At 43.1% G+C, this 22,979-nt stretch overlaps 1 protein-coding gene across 1 annotated transcript; it reads right to left on the reverse strand.

The window, feature by feature from the left end:
- Window positions 1-4,541: 4,541 nt before the first annotated feature.
- On the reverse strand, window positions 4,542-6,745 carry LOC132866842 (microfibril-associated glycoprotein 4-like). The gene is made up of 4 exons (XM_060899616.1): window positions 6,473-6,745; window positions 6,209-6,305; window positions 5,441-5,608; window positions 4,542-4,853 (listed from the first exon to the last, which is right to left on the reverse strand). The coding sequence occupies exons 1-4, from the start codon at window positions 6,743-6,745 to the stop codon at window positions 4,561-4,563; spliced, it is 831 nt and encodes a 276-aa protein (XP_060755599.1). The 3' UTR covers window positions 4,542-4,560.
- Window positions 6,746-22,979: the final 16,234 nt, after the last annotated feature.

Below are 22,979 nucleotides of genomic sequence, written 5' to 3' on the forward strand. Positions count from 1 at the left end.
CCAAGTGTAATATTTTTGTCTCATTTGTTTAACTGGTTCTCTTTATCTACTTTTAGGACTTGTGTGAAAATTTGATGATGTTTTAGGTCATATTTATGCAGAAATATAGAAAATTCTAAAGGGTTCACAAATTTAAAAGCACCACTGTACCTAAATCCCAAGGCAAGACAGTCATGCTGGTGAACATAGACCAGTTCTCCAAGGCACTCAGGCTTGTCCCATTACCCAGCCTACCCACAGTATTTGAAATCTCAGAACTGTTGTTCAATCAAATTTTTCATGATTATGGTATTCCTGAAGTCAGTTACCGTGATCCCCAGTTCATCTCTAGACTCTGGTCCAAATTCATGGACAGGCTAGGAGTATCAGTAGGTCTCACTTCAGGATATCAACCTCAATTCAACGGCCAGGTGGAGCACCCCAACCAAGAGGTGGGTTGCTTCCTCCGAATCTTCTGCATGAGGAGCCAGAAAGACTGGGCATGATTCCTCCCCTGGGCTGAATATGCACAGAACTCGCTAAAATATTATGCTACTCATTTAACCCTTTTCCAGTGTGTTCTAGGCCAGGGCTTTTCAAAGTGTGGGGCGCACCCCCCCTGGGGGGCACCAGAGTTCTTCGGGGGGGGGGGGGGGGTGCAACGTGAGGAAGAATAAACCAGAATAAGTTACTATTGCAGACATTTAGCAAACTTCAGCTAGCCTTTACCAGAGACAAAATGGATCGATTTTTAGTACCTAAAGCTACAGTGAGTGAGGAGACAAAGTCTGGGCCAAGCAAAAAACCAGAGCCTCCAGGATGTTGCGATTTGCAACTTCAGCGCAAATTCAACCAATTCCCGCGAATTCAGGGCGGTGTTGCAATTATATCCAATCACTGCAACTTTCCCGCAAATTTGACCAATTGTTGGCATCGTCTTGAGGTGATGTCGACAAACTACCTTCCTCCTTACTTCCGTGTATACATTCAAGAGAAGCAGCATGCACGCAGTGTTGCCAGATTGGGCGGTTTCAAGTGCATTTTGGCGGGTTTTGAACATATTTTGGACTGGAAAACATCAGCAGTATCTGGCAACATTGCATGATGTGCGAGTCAGTGTTTCTGTAGGCTTAAATTCTGTTACTGAAAGTGTGTTATGTTTACAGTGAAGGACTGTCTGCACTTTATTTATTTTTTTACTTAATACAATAAATTAATGGATGGCAACATTTTTGCCAAAATGGTATTTTATTTTCCATTGTTTAGGCAGCTTCAGCATCATACTGTGAGATTCTGTTCAAATTGTTTTTTTCTTCTATGAAGCCTGAACCATTTATTTTATTAGTTTATAATTATTGTTTAATTTAGTCTTCAGGAGAGACTGCCTGCACACAGTACTAGTATTAATAGTTTTTTTTTTCTTACATGAAAGCTGAGGCATTTATATTATATTTTAAGGTAACTTCATGTTGTGCTGTGAGGTTCTCTGCACTTTAACTTTTGAACCAACAGGTGCATTTGGATAAGTAAAGCCTATTTTTCTGATTTTTGTAGTCCTGGTAATCTTTTATATTGGTAAAGTTATTTACAAGACCATTTCTCAGTGTCTTTGTTTTTTTAATCAATAGTTTTTCAGTAATAACTTAATATTTAACATATCACTCAATTTTAATCACAAAAAGAGAAAATCGCAACAATTTCTCGCAACTTTCACTTCCTCCTGCAATGTAATCGCAACAAAAACCTAAAAAACACCACAACTTTCATCGCAGTTTTTTTGAAAAACCCCCACAACATCAGACATTTTAGCCCACAACAATCACAAAAAAGGCCCGTGAAATCCTGGGGAACTGGAAAAAGAAGGAAGTATGACCACGATTATTTAAAGTTTGGATTTTCGTGGACTGGATCTGAAGATGCTCCACTGCCACAGTGTGTTGTCTGCCAAGAGGTGCTAGCTAACAATGCTATGAGATGTTTAAAATGTGTAAAACAAGATGTTTTAAAAAGCACAGATGTTTAAAATGTGAAAAAGAAAAAAAATGTGTACAACAACCATTTTTTTAAAAATACGAATGGAACATTAATTAAAGCAACAACAAAAATTGTAAGGGGGCGCTGTTTTTATTTGCTCTCCGAGGGGGGGCTGACTCTCCCACACTTTGAAAACCCCTGTTCTAGGCTATCAATCACCACTTTTCCCTTGGGAAGATGCACCCACTCAGATCCTGGTAGTAGACTCTTGGTTCCAGAGAAGTCATCAACAGGTATGGGAGGAGGTCTATCAGTGACTGGAGTATGTCAATTCAAAATACATACAATACACCAATAACCACAGAGGGAAGACCCCGGTGTATGCCCCAGGGGACCAAGTGTGGGTATCCACTAATGACTTGAGGGAACCCAACACCTGCAAGAAGCTTCAAGCCCGATACCTCAGCCCATGCAAGGTAGTGCGCAATGTCAATGAGGTCTCCTACAAGCTCAAGCTCCCACCTCACTGTAAGATGGCTCCCAGGTTCCACATATCATGCTCAAAATCTGCCACCCAAGGTTCCCTAGTCACAGACACACCCAAGAACCTCCCTCACTAAATCTAGAAGGCAACCCCATTTATCAAGTCAATAAGATGCTCAATTCCTATCACAGACAAGGACAACTCAAATACCTGATTGGCTGGGAGGGTTATGGCCCAGAAGAGTGTAGCTAGGTTAGTTCCAAGGACATCTTAGACCCCCTCCTCACTCACGAGTTCTAGATAAACCAGCACCAAGGAAAAGAGGTCACCCAAGAAAAGAAGTTGCTCCCAGAGGGAGCTCCAGGGGGGCACAGTGCCCCTCGTCACCAGAATTCTAACCTCAACACCTGCCTCTAATTTACTGATAGTCACCTTCCCTAGATAAGCTCAGCTCTCACACTCTGACTTTGCAAAGTATTGTGTGTCCCCATGCCTGGCTTTACCGAGCTCTTTGACTATCTTCCTGACTTCCCATTATTGAACTCTGTTTGTTTATTTCTGACTTTGTTCTCTCACCTGATATCTTATATTCTGTTTACCAATCGACTGACCCTTGCCAGTCCCTGACTAAGTCTCTAAGTTCCTGATTTGGCTTTGCTTACATTTTGCGACGCACCTGCTCTCCCCTGCATTTGCATCCATAAGTGCCTGAACCATGACACTGCCTGGCTCTTTGGGAGGGCCAAAGAATGTCAGTAGCCTACCCAATAAATAATATTATGGACAACAGCAGGGCTACTGTACCTTGTTGAATACCAACCCATTATATTTAATGATTTTGTCAAGGGTTATTGTAATCTGAGAACATTATTAGTTGTGTTTGTTTTATATTGCCATCATGTCATATTGGCAATATAAAATGTAGCCTTGTTTAAGTATTCCAAAAAGTATAACATCTTATTCAAACATTTTGCAATCAGTGTTTTTCCAAAAAGCCAGCTAAAATGACAGAACCAATCAGTCTAACTTTCTCTCACCTCATGGTGAGAATTGTGCAGCGTGAACTCTACAGTCTTTGTATGACCAGTTCGATGACTGAAATCAATAGGCTAAAAATAATTTAAAATCCCACAAATATGAGTTCTGAACTGACTATAGAACTTAATTCTGTTATAAAAGTTAATTCTGTATAAAATACAAATGAAAGAATGCCACAATGAGATATTACAATGCTGTTATGTTGCCTTTCAGACATCACTGATGTGATTTTTCAAGCTGATTTGATTTTTTTTTGTGTTGACAAAGTATCTAAACAAGCATAACTTTCTTCAGAGGTTCATATCTAATACCAAGGAAGTTCTGAGGCTTACAGTGGTTTATGATTTCTGTGCAGCTAAACAAAGAGCTAATATACATTTGTTCATCACATGCTAAGCATATAGTCGAGTATGTATAGCTGTGTGTCATCTGCATACTGATGAAACGAAATGTTAGGTTATTGGATAATAATCAGGCAACAGAGACCCAGAATTGATGCTGTGTGCAACATAATATACTTGAATGTGTAACTATCCAGTGTACCATAATAATGTTGAAAATTTTCATGAACATCATGAACAAATAAAGGGAATAGGGAAGGTTTGTTGCTGCAAAAATGAGGAATGTGAACTCAAACTTCATTTGCTGAAAGTTTATTTAGTTTACTCGCTATATATTGGAATTTCATTCATTATAAGTGATACAAAGGGAGTGATGGATTGTTAAACAAAAAGAACATTTAATTAACACATCTTACGAAAAATGACATATTCCTTATAATACCTAGAATGATTTCTGTGAAGAAGATGCTAATACAGTTGAGAATGGAGGGCATTACAGACGGATATACCACAGAATAAACCAAAAGACTGAAGATTACTGGAAATTGATAAGTATTCTTGCCATTTTACTGAACATCTGTTTCAGCAGCAGAGATATCACACTTATTCCTGTATATTCTAAGTATGGAAGGAAGGAAGGACATATTTATTTAAGTGGCATTTTTCACAGACAAAAGCCATTGTACAGCATCAAAGTGGAAATAAGGAAACTATTTTATCTTCTGTCTTTCCAGGCCTGGAAAGTTAAAGATGTTCAAGATCTTCCAGACCAATCTGCCTGATCTTCATTGTGATGGTCTTCAGAGAGTAGTAGTAACTTTTCCAGGAGTTCCATATGATCCCCGTGTAAGATGAGCTCACACGTCCATACTTGTACAGGCTGTTGGGGTTGGCTCTGTGACAATAATAATATCTGTAGTAGTAGTAGTAGTAGTAGTTGTACCAGAAACCACCATTGTACGTCTCCGGACAGCTTCCTGAGTAGGATTTGTCAAAGGTTGAAAAATACCTCCCATTCACATAGGACAAGGAATCACCTGGAAAAGACAAAGCAGAGGACAGTGTGAAGGACAAACAACTCAAATCTTCTGTAATATGTCAAAGATAGTGGAAAGAAAAGTGTTTGGATTGTCCTATGCTGACAAATCACACCTGTCAGGTGACTGTCACCAACCCACTGCTGCTTAAGTGGATTTGCTGAGCTCCACATTCAGATTATTAAATCTTCTGCATGTAGTTCACCCCTCTGACATTATGTTTTATATACTCATTTCAAGAACACAATTTGACCTGAGATACTAAATGGGGGTCATTAAATGATAATGTTTGTCCAAGGTATAGGTGCATTTATCGCACTTTAAATTCACTATTTAGATTTGCTGAATTCACAAAATTATGTCAGTGTTTTTGCATTAATTCGATGCACTCTGCTGTAAAGGAAATGTGCTCAGAGTGTGAAGGATGATTTGACTAAGTGCTCTTCTGTTATGTTACAGAGAAACTTTATCTTCATTCATAATTGTATCCATAAAAATTTCACGTTGAAATCAGTGGTCATGTCTGAAATTTGAATACTGGTGTGTGTAAATTCAGTGACAGAAGTGGTGTTTACTGATTTGCTCACCTGCTCCTCCATTGACGTAGCCACCGATGTTCAGCCTGTAGTAGCTGGACTCTGAGTCGATGTAGAACAAAGTGTACTGGGCGTAGGCACTGCCTTTCTCAAAATCCTCCATGTCCACTCTCAGCATGTACTTGTCAGTGTTGGTCATGAGGAAGATGTTCTCCAGACCTGAAATTCATTTTTAAAATAATTTCAAATCATGAGTTGGGAAGATAAAGAGATAAATAATTCATATAGACACAGGTGATGTTGGAAAATTTCACATTTCACAGTTTCTGCAGTGAGGAGCAATGCTCTGCTCAGTCTGTCAGACATCATTGGAAAAACCTTTCTGTGTTAGTTAGTTAGTTAGTTTATTCATAGTGAAGCACTATACCTAAGAAAAAATGGTAAACCCATCGAGTCGATTTTTTGTGGTGTGTACCACCACTCATACACACTGCCTAGTGGTCAGTGTTAGTAATTGCCAGTCATACACACCGCCTAGTGGCCAGTGCTAGCCAGTAAAGAAATAAAACAAAAGAGACTGGCTATGATATAAGAAAATTCTACAACCCAGAAACAGATGGGAGCTCTGCTTTTAGGCAGTGCCTAAATCTATATATTATAGCTAAAGGGGTCCCTCATCTAGGGTTAGAGTTGAAAAACTGATCTCTGATGTCTCTATTCAAGAAAAATCAGAGCCATTATCTACACCCAGGTGATCAAGGTTGCTTTGATGAGGATAATTTGTTCCAATGATTAGAAAATGCCACAGTGTTCTCTCACCTAACCAGTATTCACCCGCGGCATTACCAAATCCTTCCTTATACTGCTCCCATGGTCGGTAGAAACTCACATTGCCGTCGATTCTCCTCTGAATCACCTGGTTGGTGGATTATACAACATGATGTACACGTGAAAACAAAGCATTGGTAAAATGAGTACATTTCAGAAAACCTGAATTGTACAAACTGTTACCTTACATTTATTTACCATTACAGTTACATTAGATTCTCAAACAGCCTTAAAGAGGTTCATGTTCTCACTCACAGTCCATTTCTCATCATCATGGCCATCACTTTCTGCACAGCCCATATCACAGTACACCTTCACGGGTTTATTAGGCCCTGCAGGGTAAATGGTGTACACTCCACTGGGAACAGGGGCACTGTGATTTGAGTTGATCTTTATTTTGTACACATCCTCACAGTCCAGCGGCTGGGACATGTTAAGGATATGAGCTGAGTGGGCCAGCGAGGACATCGCTACCATCAGTAACAGCAGTATGACTTGATTCTGTAATAATAATAATAATAAAGACATATATTAGACTCATTAAAAAATCCCACAAACATAAACTTATCAATCTTCATAGGGATAAATAACTTTTTTTTAATTAACAGATTAGAAAAAAGGCAAGAAATGACATAAGCTCACCATAGCTGTGAAGATTCTTTCTTCAAAACAAAAGCTAAAAATAAAATAAGGATAATGAATAAATGCAAATACTTTTTTGTTCTCAATCATATTTGAGCATTCTGAAGAATATGAAATTTACTTGTTTAAAATGACTGGATTTCTTTTATTTTAATTCAGTTAATTAATTATTCATTATATTTTTCTGTTAGAAGTAATTACTTGCATTAGTATGACACTAACCTGTACAAGTTCTAGTGTACAGAAGTCCAGGTTAATTGCCTGCAAACTGAGACACCAGCAACTTTTACATTGCTCTGTTACCATCATGGCAAAAATCCAAAGTGTTTTCTGTCAGAGGCTGAGCTGGAGGAAGTCTGAGGTTGACAATATTTTTAAAATTCCAGCATCACCATTAAAATGGATAGGGGAGAGCGGGGTAAGATGAGCCAGGGGGTAAGATGAGCCACCCCTTGTTTCTAAGAAACAGTAAACAAATGTGACCATGTGACCACATTCAAAGGGGGCCAGGACCATTTACTTACACTTGTGGAGAGGAGCACCACATGTCAAACTAGGTGAGGGACATATTTATAAAAATGTGTTTTTGTGCTTTCTAAGTCAATTCCATGTTTGTCCACAGTGAAGATGATTTAGAGAAGACAAAAGTAGAATAATATTTAGACACATTAGGGTTAAGTTAGTGGCTTTCTAAGCTATGATATGAATGCTAATAAAAATAATTTTGATTAGCCTAATCCCCTTTATTAGCATTTTTCTACAAAATGGTGGCCATGGGGTAAGATGAGCCATTAGATGTGGGGCAAGTTGAGCCACTGTCTCAACTTACCCCATTGGTGGCTGAGCTTACCCAATATGGATGACACTTAAGTTTTCACATTTACTGGTCATATATGACAACAACATATATATATATATATATATATATATATATATATATATATATATATATGACATCAGATGAGATAGACCAGTTGTTAGATGTGGGGGATTATGTTGTGGCAAAATACACGGGGAAGAAGAAAGTGCATTTCTTCATTGGCCAGATAATCAAATTGGATGTCTTCGAAATAGAGGCAAGATTTCTCAAAAGAAGCCGGTCATGCCATGGCTCTGCAAGAAAGCCAACCTTTGTCTTCAAAGAGAAAGATGAGGCTGTCCTGTCAAGACAGGATATTGTGAAAAAATTGCCCCGCCCCTTTACTGTTGGGGGGACAGCACGGAGGGAGAGGCAAATGGTGTTCCCTTGCCATTTGAACGCTTGGAACATTGAATAATGATGAAATGATTGAATGATTGATGGAATGATTGCTGCATGTTTTAGCAATGTTTTAACCTACTGAAAGAAATAAGATTCTTTTGGCACTGTTCTACTGTTTTAGTAATTTCTATAATATAGTATATCTCTCATTCCCTCTCTAACCATCCCTCTTTCTATCTATCTACGCATATCTCTCTCTCTATCCATCTATCTATCCCTCCCTATCCCATCTCGTTCTATCACCTCTCTCTTCATCTCCCCTTCTCTATGCAACGGCCCTATCCCCCACTTGATTGACTTGACTTGATTCATTGATTGCATTTCTAATAATAAAAGTTGTTTACTTTGTTAACCTAACATGTTTTGTGTTGGCTCAATTTACCCCACACAGTGGCTCATCTTACCCCGTGCATGGGGTAAGTTGAGCCACTTGACATTTTTTTTTCAAGAGGTAATATCACTCTAACCATAAGAGCTTATCAATTATGTTTTGCTCAGATAGTAACAGTACACTTTGAAATTTGGTATGGTGTGTAGACTGGAAGCAAAAATGGCTTTAACATGTAGTTATGATGAAAAATGTAAAAAGTGGCTCATCTTACCCCACTCTCCCCTACTTGTCAGTGTTGGTCATCAGGAAGATGTTCTCCAGACCTGAAATTCATTTTTAAAATAATTTCAAATCATGCGGTGGAGCCACTGGAGGGGTGCGTGGTCCGAACAGAGGGTGAAAGGGCATCCCAGCAGGTAGTAGTGGAGGGCGAGGACCACCCAATTGATGGCTAGGCACTCTTTCTCGATGGTGCCGTAGTGTCTCTCATGCACCGACAGCTTCCTGCTGATATACAGCACTGGACGATCCTCCCCCTCCACCTCCTGGGACAAAACAGCCCCCAGCCCTCTGTCCGACGCGTCCATCTGCAACATAAAGGGGAGAGAAAAGTCAGGGGACTGTAACAGTGGCCCCCCACACAGTGCAGCCTTCACCTCAGAAAAAGCCCGCTGGCATTGCTTCGTCCACTGGACCAGATCTGGTGCCCCCTTTTTAGTGAGATCAGTTAGCAGGCTGGTGATGTCTGAATAATTAGGTATAAACCTCCGATAGTACCCAGCCAGCCCCAGAAACTGTCTCACTCCCTTTTTGGTCTTGGGCCTCGGGCAGGCCGCAATCGCTGCTGTCTTGTTAATTTGGGGATGCACCTGCCCATTGCCCAAGTGGAAGCCCAGATACCACACTTCCACCCACCCAATAGCACACTTCTTCAGGTTGGCCGTGAGACCCGCTCTCCTCAGTGACCTAAAGATGGCCCTTAGGTGTTCTAAATGCCACAGCCAGTCATTACTATAGATTATGATATCATCTAAGTACGTGACCACCTAGGTGGCGTGGGGGCGGAGGACCCTGTCCATAAGCCGCTCGAACATAGCGGGCGCCCCAAGCAGCCCAAAAGGAAGTGTAACAAACTGGTGTAAGCCAAACAGTGTGGGAAAGGCCATTTTTTCTCGGGATAGTGGAGTCAAGGGGATCTGCCAATAACCCTTTGTTAAATCCACTGTCAAGTAAAAGTGATCCAGCAACTCATCAATACGAGGCATTGGGTATGCATCGAATTTAGACACCACATTGACTTTTCTATAGTCCACACAGAACTGGACCGACCTGTCGAATTGGCCTTGGGAACCAAGACCACTGGGCTGCTCCAGTCACTGTGGGACTCCTCGACGATGCCCATTTCGAGCATGGCCTCAAGTTCTTCCCGAATCACTTTTTTCTTGTGTTCGGGTAGCCTGTAAGGGTGGCTGCGCACTACCACCCCCAGGGGTGTCTCGATGTGGTGTTCTATGAGGTCGCTGTGGCCCGGCAGGGGCAAGAACACGTCTGAAAATTCGGTCTGCAACTGGGCAACCTCCGTGAGTTGGGTTGGGGAGAGGTGGTCTCCACAGGGGACCGGAGAGGTACGCGATGTCAATGTTCCCTTTTGAACCTCCGGCCCCAGCTCCGCCTTCTCTGGAACTACTGACACCAATGCCATGGGGACCTCCTCGTTCCAGAGGTTGAGCAGATTGAGGTTGTAAATCTGTAGCGCCCCACCCCTGTCCGTTCGCCTCACCTCATAGTCGACATCCCTGACTCAACATGTGACCTCAAAGGGTCCTTGCCACTTGGCCATCAATTTGGAGCTCGATGTGGGCAACAGTACGAGTACTTTATATCCCGGTGCGAACTCCCTAAGGCGCGTACCCCTGTCGTACAGGCAGGTTTGCTGTTCTTGGGCCTGGTGCAAATTCTCTTGGCTTAAGTGTGTCAGTGTGTTGAGTTTTGCGTGCAGGTCAATAACTTATTGAATTTCATTTTTGCTGGGGGAAGGTCCCTCCTCCCAGTTTTCTTGCAGTACATCTAGAATGCCGTGCGGCTTATGCCCATATAATAATTCGAACGGGGAGAACCCCGTGGAGGCTTGTGGGACCTCTCGCACTGCAAATAACAGGGGTTTGAGCAATTTATCCCATTTGTGTGCGTCCTCGCGAACAAATTTTTTAATTATATTCTTGAGTGTGCGATTGAACCGTTCGACTAAACCGTCCGTTTGTGGGTGATAAACGCTGGTGCGGATCAGTTTAATTCCCAATAACCCATACAGTTTGCTCAGTGTGCATGACATAAACGAGGTGCCTTGATCAGTCAGAATCTCTTTGGGGATTCCGACTTGGGAGATGACACGGAAGAGCGCCTCTGCAATACTGCATGCTGAGATATTGTGAAGAAGCACTGCTTCCGGGTATCGTGTTGCATAGTCCACCAGAACTAAAATAAAGCGATACCCTCATGTTGACCGATCGAATGGCCCGAGGAGATCCATCCCAATTCTTTTGAACGGGGTCTCGATTAATGGTAGAGGGCGCAAAGGCGCTTTTGGAATGGCCACTGGATTTACTAACTGGCATTCGCGGCAAGCCGTACACCACCTACGGACATCGCCGCGAATCCCTGGCCAATAGAATCAGGCCATTATTCGGGCTAGTGTTTTATCCTGCCCCAAGTGTCCAGCCATGGGATTAAAGTGAGCTGCCTGGAATACCAATTCCCGGCAGCTCTTTGGAATCAAAAGCTGTGTAATAGGCTCTTTAGTCTGAGTGTCCTACATCACTCGGTATAATCTATCTCTCATAATGGAGAAATAGGGGAAGGACGGGGTGGTGCTTGGCTGGAGCGTTTGACCATCGATTACTCTCACTTGGTCAAACGCATGCCGCAGAGTCTCGTCTCATGACTGCTCTAACAGGAAATCCGCAAGGGATTCCCTGAGAGAGGGAGGAGGAGCCTGCGTCTCCTCTCTCTGACGTGGAGATGACGCAGACAGCTCTGTGACAGCTGCTCCCTCCAATGAAACTCTGGGACCTCCCCCTGCTGAACTACGGCAGGACCCACTCTTCACTAAATGCCTCATTAACTCCCGAAATTATGGCCAATCAGTCCCCGAAATTATCGAGTGGGTAAGGCAAGGATTAACCGCCGCCTTTACACTAAATTTTTCCCCTCGAAAAAGAATGTGGACCGACACTAAAGGGTAGTTGTGAACATCCCCGTGCACACACCACACCTTCACCAATTGTGCTTCCCCCAATGCCTCGTCTTGCACCAGTTTTTGGTGGATAGAGGTCTGATTACAGCCAGAGTCCACCAACGCCTGATATGTATCCCCATGGACACTCACCGGTATGCAATACGCTCTGGCCCGATCGAGGGCAGCTCCTGGCGCATTGGGAATCCAGGCCACTGTGCCCACCTCCATTGCTGAGCACTGCTGCTGGAGGTGCCCTGGCTCCCCGCAGCGCCAGCAAACCGGCCTGGGCTTTCTCTCTGCACTGGTACTCTGGGGCTCACTCACCTGAGGGGGGGAAGAGACAGACACGGAAGCAGGAAACAGGATGGGACCGCGGGTGCGGTGGGCCGGCTGGGGTGGAGCCGGCCCCCACCTCCACAGTGGGGGAATGGGGCAAGGATGAGACACAGAAGGGGAGGGGGAGAGAGAGAGAGAGAGAGAGGAGAGGGGAGAAGAGGAGATCTGCTGTCCTGCCGTTGTAACAGCCGCCAAATGGTCTTCTGCCAGCTCGATGGCCTGATCCAGCGATGCCGGGTGATGGCACTGGACCCACTCTGCGGTCCCTTCGGGTAGTCGTGCAATGAACTGTTCCAGTACCACCAGATCGACGATTCCCTCGGCGTCGCGGTTGTCAGCCCTCAGCCACTGCCAGCAGGCATCCCGGAGTTGCTGGCCAAACGTGAACGGCCGGCCGACTTCCTCCAGGTGCAAAGCGCGGAAGCACTGTCGATGTTGTTCGGGGGTGCGCCCAACACGCTGGAGGACAGCCAGCAGAGGTCCGCATAGACCAGCCGGCTGTCAGCAGGGAGCTGTAGCGCGGCCAGCTGTGCCTTGCCTGTTAGCAGGGGGAGGAGGTGTGCCGCGCGCTGTTCCACAGGCCAGCCCGAGGCCTCTGCTGCCTGCTCAAAGAGCGTGAAGAAGGCCTCGGGGTTGTCGTGCGGGCCCACCTTTGTTCGGGTGAGGTGGGGAGGGCCCGCGGTGGTGGAGGTGGTGGACCCCGCTGATGCAAGGAGGTGCCGGAATTCCTGACAATCTTCCTGCTACGCCAGCACCAGGGCCTCGAACCTTTCCTCCTGCTCCTTCCGGAGGGTGATTAGCGCCTGGTGCTGGTTCTGCTGGGCCGTGGCGAGGGCGTGGACCAGGTCCACGAAGGGGGAGGACTTCATGGGGCTGTTCTTCTCTGTGCTCCGATCCCGGGTTTCGGCACCACTGTAGCAATTGTGACGGGTGGGTGGAGCACAGAAGGACGGCATGCCAGAAGTGAGTTCACCAAAACTCTTTTATTTTCCACTTTTCAGTGTACTTATTTGCCACTCTCCCAGTCACACACGCACGCACACACACAAGGCATCTGGTTGGGGAGAGAGCTCCCTTCCTCTGCCCTCTCTCTCCTTATATAGGGCGCGGTCACTAGGGAAGACACACAAAACACATGTTAACTGACATCAGGTGCAGTGATTCTGCCACTTACCTTCCCTGACTCCGCCCTCTGGTCACAAACCGATGCTTGACCATGCCCCCGCTGCCACAATTACATTTCAGAAAACCTGAATTGTACAAACTGTTACCTCACATTTATTTACCATTACAGTTACATTAGATTCTCAAACAGCCTTAAAGAGGTTCATGTTCTCACTCAGTCCATTTCTCATCATCATGGCCATCACTTTCTGCACAGCCCATATCACACTACACCTTCACGGGTTTATTAGGCCCTGCAGGGTAAATGGTGTACACTCCACTGGGAACAGGGGCACTGTGATTTGAGTTGATCTTTATTTTGTACACATCCTCACAGTCCAGCGGCTGGGACATGCTAAGGACATGAGCCGAGTGGGCCAGCGAGGACATCGCTACCATCAGCAACAGCAGCATGACTTGATTCTGTAATAATAATAATAATAATAATAATAAAGACATATATTAGACTAGCGGCGGCACGGTGGTGTAGTGGTTAGCGCTGTCGCCTCACAGCAAGAAGGTCCTGGGTTCGAGCCCCGGGGCCGGCGAGGGCCTTTCTGTGTGGAGTTTGCATGTTCTCCCCGTGTCCGCGTGGGTTTCCTCCGGGTGCTCCGGTTTCCCCCACAGTCCAAAGACATGCAGGTTAGGTTAACTGGTGACTCTAAATTGAGCGTAGGTGTGAATGTGAGTGTGAATGGTCGTCTGTGTCTATGTGTCAGCCCTGTGATGACCTGGCGACTTGTCCAGGGTGTACCCCGCCTTTCGCCCGTAGTCAGCTGGGATAGGCTCCAGCTTGCCTGCGACCCTGTAGAAGGATAAAGCGGCTAGAGATAATGAGATAATGAGATGAGATAATGAATAAATGCAAATACTTTTCTGTTCTCAATCATATTTGAGGATTCTTAAGAATTTGGAATTTACTTGTTTAAAATGACTGGATTTCTTTTATTTTAATTCAGTTAATTAATTATTCATTATATTTTTCTGTTAGAAGTAATTACTTGCATTAATATGACACTCACCTGTGCAAATTCTAGTGTACAGAAGTCCCGTTAGTTGCCTGCAAAATGAGACACCAGCAACATTTATATCTCTTTTATATTGGCAAAAATCCAGAGTATTTTCTGTAAAAAGCTGAGCTGGAGGAAGTTCTGAGGTTAACAACATTTTTAAAATTCCAGAATCACCATTAAAATGTACATACTGATAAAGTTGTCAAAATTAGTCGGTGGTATTCCACTGAAATGTAACTCAAGAGATCCATGCAACGGTTCATCTCTTGAAGACTTTAAGTTTTAAAACACAATTATTATTTATAACACAAAGAGAATTACATATTTCTATTGTACAACTACAACTTAGTTGAGATTCTGGTTCTTCTGCATTCCTGTCTTGTCTTGCATTGTTTTTGTTTTTTTTTTCTTTTTCAGGAAGTTCTCCAGTCAAACCATTACAGTAACATTCTTATTTACATTGGCATTCCTTACCACCACACAAAACAAATGCATTGAGCCCTGAAGATCAGATAAAAACAAAGGTGTGGGGCCCTGGAGCATTTGGCTGAAAAAAAAAGTGTAGACATGTTTTATTTTACTTTTGATACTGAAGGAACACTGTTTTTCATCTAGGGGAAGCCATGGCCTAAAGATTTAAGGAGCAGCTTTGGAACTAAAAGCTCACAGGTTTGATTCCCTGGACCAGCAGAAATGGCAGAAGTGCCCTTGAGCAAGGCACCTAACCCCCCCACTGCTCCCCAGGCCGCTCTGGGTAAGTTGTACATCACTCTGGATAAGAGCCTCTCTTCAATGTCATTAATATAATATAATATAACATGTCAACTAGCTAAAAAGCAATCATGAAGTGTTCATATCCCAACAGCACCCAGAAAAGAAAGAAAATATTAGAAGTCGTCTAATGCAAAAAAAAAAAACAACCTTGCCAAAGCTCACTTTATTTTTAACAGCACCCCGATTGAAAAGTTTAAAGGAGAGGAGGTTCTGAGTACAGCAATATCATCAGATGAAGAACCTGCACCTGCGGCTTTAGTTGCTACTCAAATTTGTTCCCCGGAGACTTTAGAGTTTCTAGACTTAGCAATGCTAGATGATGTGGTCAGCAACACTGACCACAATTTTGCCATTCTTTCTGATGGCCAGCAATGTTGTCTGACCAAAAGCAATATGAATTTGTCAAACGTGGGCCAGTTCAAATAAAACATTTTGATTTTCATGAAAATGAAACTGCTTGTCAGTGCACTGTTGACAATTACCACATGAAAATGAAAATTGGAGAGAAAATACATATGAACTGACTTGTCTATTCACTGAACAGTGAGTCTGTGTCCTGCTTCTGTTGCACATTCTTTGAAAGAGGATTGAAATTGGCTCTTAGTAGTGGTGGATTTCACTCAGGGGTCAGCCATTTAACTGAAAATGAAAAAAGCAGAGCAAATATTCAGAGCTGCCACAGAGAAGCAAAACCGGCATCACCCTCAATAATGCTAGTCAGGAATCAGATACTCATGGAAAGGTATATGAAGAAGAAATGTTATGGTTTTTCATTTAGCGGCATCCAAAATTCAACATAAGAGGTTATTCAGAGAAACTTTTTGATCCCCATTTTGGTAACTTTCATGGCCAAATCAGATAGAGTTGATGCTACAGTTTGATCCTGTAATGAGTGAATGCCAGAGAAGGATTAGAAAAAAGGAGGTCAAAGATCATTACTTTCGTAAAACTATCCAGAATGAGCTTATTGTATTCGTTGGACAGAAAAAAAGATGCAATTGTATAGAAACTTAAAGGAGATACGCAGACCCTGTATTTTTAAATAAATTTCTGAGTGGATAGTATCTCCATCCTTGACTCTTGTATGCTGCATAAATGGGAATAAAAAAAATATTTTTGAGAGTTAAAATCGACCGCAAAGTTGTGATTGGCGCTGCCCCGCTGAGCCAGCCAGCCCTGAGTGCATGACGTCACAGCGGTAACCGGTTTTAAGGCCAAGGCCTTTTACAGCTATAGACCAAAGTCATATAAATAAAAATTTATGGTGAAAGTAAGAAATACCATTACCAACCTGCTCAACTAGGACTGATTTGACTTCACTGATTGTGGGTTGACTCTCATTAAAACAGGATGGGTGTTATAACTTATGCAACGTACATGCATGCATTTTCACTGATAAAATCTAAAAGGCTCATTAAATAATCAGATGAACTGAGAGAATCACATTCTGAAGCAAATTAAATAATCTTTTCCTGGTAACTTAAACACACACTACAAGTTGCATGGATTATCAAATCAAGTTTATTTGTACAGCGCTTTTAACAATAAACATTTTCGCAAAGCAGCTTTACAGAATTTGAACGACTTAAAACATGAGCTAATTTTATCCCTAATCTATCCCCAATGAGCAAGCCTGTGGCGACGGTGGCAAGGAAAAACTCCCTCAGACGACATGAGGAAGAAACCTCGAGAGGAACCAGACTCAAAAGGGAACCCATCCTCATTTGGGCAACAACAGACAGCCTGACTATAATATTAACAGTTTTAACAGGTATAACCCTCAACTGTCCTCATGGGGCCGTCCTTCACAGGAGTGGGGCGATAAAACTCCGACCAGACACAGGGCACCAGGATGGATCAAGCAGGTCCGAGGGGCAGAAGAGGCCAGCATCTCAATCCCAGGATCAACATGTAACTCAGAGGGACAGATGGGGGGGGGGAGAGAGAAAGAAAACACGTTGTTAGGTATGCCCTAAAAATGACAAGTATTAAATCTGTGTGGTAGGCTCACAGAGACGAGAGTCTTTACATCAGGCATGACGCACAATGGCATGTTAATATGGTAAAAAATATATCATGACCTGCTCTGGCTGGATGCTTGATTGGGTGATGGGAGCACACTCCTCAGCAATGATGAGATGCAGATGGGACCCTTAGGCCTGGCCAAGACAATTCAGTTACATTTCACCGGGTCTGGGACATGCGACAGAATGTCTGACGGCCGATTCCCTGCAGGCTACGATAGCCAGTCGAGGTCCCCACCGTCTCCACCAAAAGATTTCCTGTTGACTCCATGTAACTCAGAGGGACAGATTTTGGGGTGGGGGGGGGGAGAGAAAGAAAACACAGGTGGTTAGGTATGCCCAATGTCACCTGAATAAGTAGGAACAGTATACATATTGCACCGAGTACAAGCAGGGACTCCGGCAACTAACTATGACAGCATAACTAAAAGGAGAGAGCCAGAAGGTAACACAGGCATGAGGGAGCCCCGGGACATAAAGCAGCCAGCCACTGCACCGTCAACAAACTCGAGTGAGCAAGCGAGTGGGGACTGACAGCATCCATACATCCCAGTTTACCAAAACACTCTATGTCTGAGGACCCTCCAGATCTACTCCTTTACCTCATAAACACCATTAACAAAAGGCTTGACTAAACAGATATGTTTTCAGCCTAGACTTAAATGCTGAGACTGTGTCTGATTCCCGAACATTACTTGGAAGGCTGTTCCATAACAGTGGGGCTTTGTAAGAAAAGGCTCTGCCCCCTGATGTAGCCTTCACTATACGAGGTACCAGCAGATAGCCTGCACCTTTTGATCTAAGTAGGCGTGGCGGGTCATAGAGGAGCAGAAGTTCACTCAGGTACTGTGGTGCGAGACCATTTAGTGCTTTAAAGGTCAATAGTAGTATTTTATAATCAATACGAAATTTGATTGGGAGCCAATGCAGTGTGGATAAGACAGGCGTGATGTGGTCATATTTTCTAGTTCTAGTAAGGACTCTTGCTGCGGCATTTTGAACTAACTGGAGCTTGTTTATGCACTTATTGGAACATCCAGACAGTAAGGCATTACAATAATCCAACCTGGAGGTAACGAAAGCATGGACTAGTTTTTCTGCATCATGCAATGACATTAAATTTCTTATCTTTGCAATATTTCTGAGATGAAAGAAAGCTATCCGGGTGATGTTATCAATGTGAGTTTCGAATGAAAGACTGGGGTCAATAATCACTCCGAGGTCTTTTACTGCTGCACGTGAAGAAACAGAAAGGCCATCCAGAGTTACTGTGTAATCAGAAAACTTACTTCTAGCTGTATGTGGTCCTAGCACAAGTACTTCAGTCTTGTCAGAGTTAAGCAGAAGGAAATTTATAAGCATCCAGTGTCTAATGTCCTTAACACATTCCTCAATTTTATTAAGCTGGTGTCTCTCATCAGGTTTTGCAGAGACATACAACTGTGTGTCATCAGCATAACAGTGGAAACTAATACAGTGTTTACGAATAATATCGCCCAGAGGTAACATATATAGAGAAAAAAGCAGTGGACCCAAGACAGAACCTTGTGGAACACCAAACTTTACCTCGGTACGTCTAGAAATATCACCATTTATATCGACATACTGATAACGATCAGTTAGATAAGACCTGAGCCAGGAGAGGGCCATTCCCTTAACTCCCACAACATTTTCTAGTCTATCCAGAAGAATGGAATGATCAATGGTATCAAATGCTGCACTAAGGTCAAGCAACACAAGTAGCGAGACACAGCCCTGATCAGACGCCAACAGTAGGTCGTTTACTACTTTAACCAGTGCTGTCTCTGTGCTATGATGAGGTCTAAATCCTGACTGATACATTTCATGGATGTTATTCCTATGTAAATATGAGCATAACTGCTGTGCCACAGCTTTTTCAAGGATCTTGGAGATAAAGGGGAGGTTTGATATTGGCCGATAATTGGACAGCTGACAGGGATCAAGGTCAGGTTTTTTAATCAGGGGTTTGATAACTGCTAGTTTAAAGGATTTGGGTACATAGCCAATCATAAGAGAAGAATTTATTATTTTTAGAAGCGGTTCAATTACTCCAGGCATTATCTGTTTGAATAGATGTGTTGGTAAGGGATCTAGTACGCAAGTTGAGGCTTTTGATGTAGAGATTAATGAGAGTAATTCAGTTTCTTTTAGGGGAGTAAAACATTCTAACTGATGATCTGATACAGTTATATTGTTAACTACAAGGTCACTTTCATTGTCTAACCTTAAATTAGTAGTTTGAATTTTTTTGTCGGATATTCTCAATTTTGTCATTAAAAAAATTCATGAAGTCGTTGCTACTACATACTGCAGGTGTGCATGTGTTGATAGTGGACTTATTCCTGGTTAATTTTGCTACAGTATTAAATAGGAATCTAGGATTATTTTTGTTATCTTCTATTAGGGAGGATATGTTGATCTCGCAGCACTAAGAGCTTTTTTATACTTCAGGAAGCTCTCCTTCCACGCCAATTTGAACACTACCAATTTTGTTTGACGCCATTTACGTTCTAATTTTCGAGTGGTCCGTTTTAATGTGCGAGTGTCATCATTATACCAGGGTGCTAATTTTTTGTCTCTGACCATTTTCCTTTTTAGAGGAGCTACATTATCTAAAGTATGGCGGAATGTTGACTCCAAGCATTCAGTTGCCTGATCGAGTCCCGCAGGGGCCGACAGTGACCCAATCAAAGTTGACAGCTCTGGGAGATCATTTATAAAGCTCTGTGCAGTAGTTGACGTGAAAGTACGTTTAATACAGTAGCGTGGTGAGGTGCATATATTATTACTCAGACATATTTTGAATGAGATGAGACAATGATCTGAGATAACTTCAGACTGTGGAAGTATGACTATATTGTCTACGTTTAATCTGAATGTTAGTATTAGATCAAGGGTGTGACCACCATTATGGGTCGGTCCTATGACATTCTGCTTAATCCCGACTGAATCTAAGATGGACACAAACGCTGTTTTTAAAGGGTCTTCTGGGTTATCAAAGTGAATATTAAAATCTCCGACAACTAAAGCTTTGTCTAAGGAAATAACCAAATCTGAGATAAAATCTGCAAATTCAGAAAGAAACTCAGAATATGGCCCCGGGGGCCTGTAAATAATAAGCAATGGAATTAACTGGGTAGACTTATTTTTCGAGGCTACATACATTATATTTGTATGAAGAACTTCAAATGTATTAAATTTATAACCAGGTTTGTGTGTTACACCTAGATAATCGTTATAAATAACCGCGACGCCGCCTCCTCTGCCAGTTAGACGAGGCTGGTGTATATAACTGTATCCAGGAGGACTCGCTTCATTTAATGCTATATATTCATTTGGCTTAATCCATGTTTCTGTTAAACACAGTACATTAAACTCCTGATCAGTAATGAGTTCATTAACCATTAGCGCTTTAGATGTAAGAGATCTAATAGCCCCACCTTTAGATCAAAGGTGCTGGCAGCAGCTGTACAGTCAGTCTGATCTAATTTTATATTGATTAGGTTACTGGAACAAACTCTCTGAAAATTTCTACCTTTTTGTTGAGCTCGGGGAACAGACACAGTCTCGATGTAGTGGGCCCTGAGTGACGACTCTGTGCAGCTAGCAGACAGTCGGTTTAGCCTGTTCGTCTGCTCCCTGGCCTTGGCTCTGGATTGTCAGAAATTAACTAGGCCTGTTCTGAGACTATGACCTATGCTGCAGGAAATGAGAGCAGCACCTTCCCGAGTGGGATGGATACCGTCCCGCCCTAACAGGCCAGCAGTGCCCTCAAAATTAGCCCAATTATCTATAAAGCCCACACTGTTTTCAGAGCACCACCTGAACAGCCAGCAGTTCAGCGACCATAACCTGCTGTAAGCTACATCGCCACGCCGCATTGGGATGGGGCCAGAGCATACTACAGCATCGGACATCGCCTTCGCTAATTTAAACACCTCTACAAAGTTACTCTTAGTAACCTCAGACTGACGAAGGCGTATATCATTAGCTCCTGCATGGATAACTATCTTTGAGAACCTGTGCTTGCCTAGGACCCTAAGATTACCTGCTGTGTCCGGCGCCCTGGCTCCCGGTATACACCTGACTAAAGCTGCTGGTGCCCCTAAAGGCTGAGCTAATTTCACGTGCCGTATGATAGAGTCCCCTATAACCAGAGCTCTTTCAGGTTTCTCAGTGGGTGCATCACTAAGGAGAGCAAACCTGTTCGACACGTGACGCGGAGAGGAGTGGTGCTCCCGTGGGCGAGCCTCAGCGGTAGCTTTGTCTCTACGCTTATGCCGCCGAGCCGTCACCCATTCGCCCCACTGTAAGGGCTCTAATGCCGGAGTTGGGGGATTGCTAACTCCACCTAGGGCGTCCAGACTTTCCCTAACAGAAACTACACTGTTCTCACGCTCACTAACCTGCTCTAAAGCCTGGACACGCGCGTCTAGCACTGAAATCTTCTCCGTCAGAGAGCTAACTAATCTGCACTTATCACAAGTAAAGCTAATAGAGCTATCGCTAGTGACGGAGGAAGAATGACTAAACATCCTGCACTCAGCACACTGAACAGGCTGAAGGTGTGCCATGATGAAAAGATTCACGTACCTTAAATGAAGATCTGTTGATATTAAAGCAGATCAGATGGCCTCCGCTTGTGGACTTTACACAGGAGGAGAGAAAAAGAAAGCTTCCGGTCTCGGCGTTCTTCCGAAAAAAGAAAGAGAAAAAAACGGAAAAAAAAACCGGAAAAAGGAAAGCGAAAGTGAAAAGTACAAAAATGAAAGCGACAGTATAATAAAAATGAAGACGATACTGGAAATTTATTTATAGAAAAAAAGTTAAAAAAGGATTTTTTAACTGCATTTAAACGATTAGTTTAAATGCAGGTAAAAAACGTGTGCTGTTTTTTTTTTTTATCCAAATGAGAGTCGGAGCTTACCCGTCTGTGTTCTCACTTTTTGAAGGCCGACCTTGTGGCTGATTGTTTTTGAAACAGTCTGACTTTCAGTTGTTCGTTCAGTTCTCTGTTCATTCACTTCTTCCATGTAAGGGAGAGATGGCAGCGATATCCAGTTTAGAAATCAGACAGCTGCTCCACTCATTCACTTTTCTTCATACTGTTTATTCCGCCATTACTGCTGGGCTCAGGCAATTACTAAAACCCGGGACAGAACGGGATGTCACTGGTTTTAGCAACAACTGCAGGGAGGTCACTGCCCGAGGGATATGTCCCGTCCCATTCCGTCCCGGGTTTTAGCAACAACCCTCGGCTCACTCTGAGAGAACTGGTGCAACCGAACGTACTTTTCTTTAAAAAATTAAAATAAAATAAATACTTTCCTTTTCTTGTAGTTTTCTTTTCCTTTAATTGTTGGTACTGCACCCTCTTTCAATACGGACTTATAGCCAACGCTCCTCAACAGGTCAGAGTTCTTGTACGAGTCTTCAGTAAAATGTGCAGAGCAGAGGAGAGACCACTTCATAGCCGCCCAATGTGCCCGTGAACTTCTCACAAAACGCGTCCAAATCTTTGCAGTTTGAACATTCTTGGGCCATGAATGCAACATAAATCCACCCTCTGTCATGTTGCTGCACCGGCCAGCAACACATATACGTGGCATGGCGATAAATTAGCTCAAAATGGAGGACTGGAGTTGCAGTCAGCTCTGTGTTTTAGTATAGCAGAAATGGAGATGAGACCGATAGACTTCCTGCTGTGACGTTACGGACGTCAACATCATTCGCTCAGACTGCTACCTATATAAATCACTTTAATCATAAAAATTACTATATTAGATTTATTGTTAATGCTTAAAACTATTCCTGTGCCATTCTTGAGGTATCAAGGCATTTATAAACGAAAGTGAGGCCATGGCTCTGCGTATATGCTTTCAGGAGGCCAAGTACTTTTACATGCTAATTTACTGGACCCCAGATATAATCCCATTTCAGAAAAGTTGGTATATTTTCCAA

This window comes from Neoarius graeffei, chromosome 18 (assembly GCF_027579695.1).
Source record: "Neoarius graeffei isolate fNeoGra1 chromosome 18, fNeoGra1.pri, whole genome shotgun sequence".
Taxonomy (NCBI): Eukaryota; Metazoa; Chordata; class Actinopteri; order Siluriformes; family Ariidae; genus Neoarius; species Neoarius graeffei.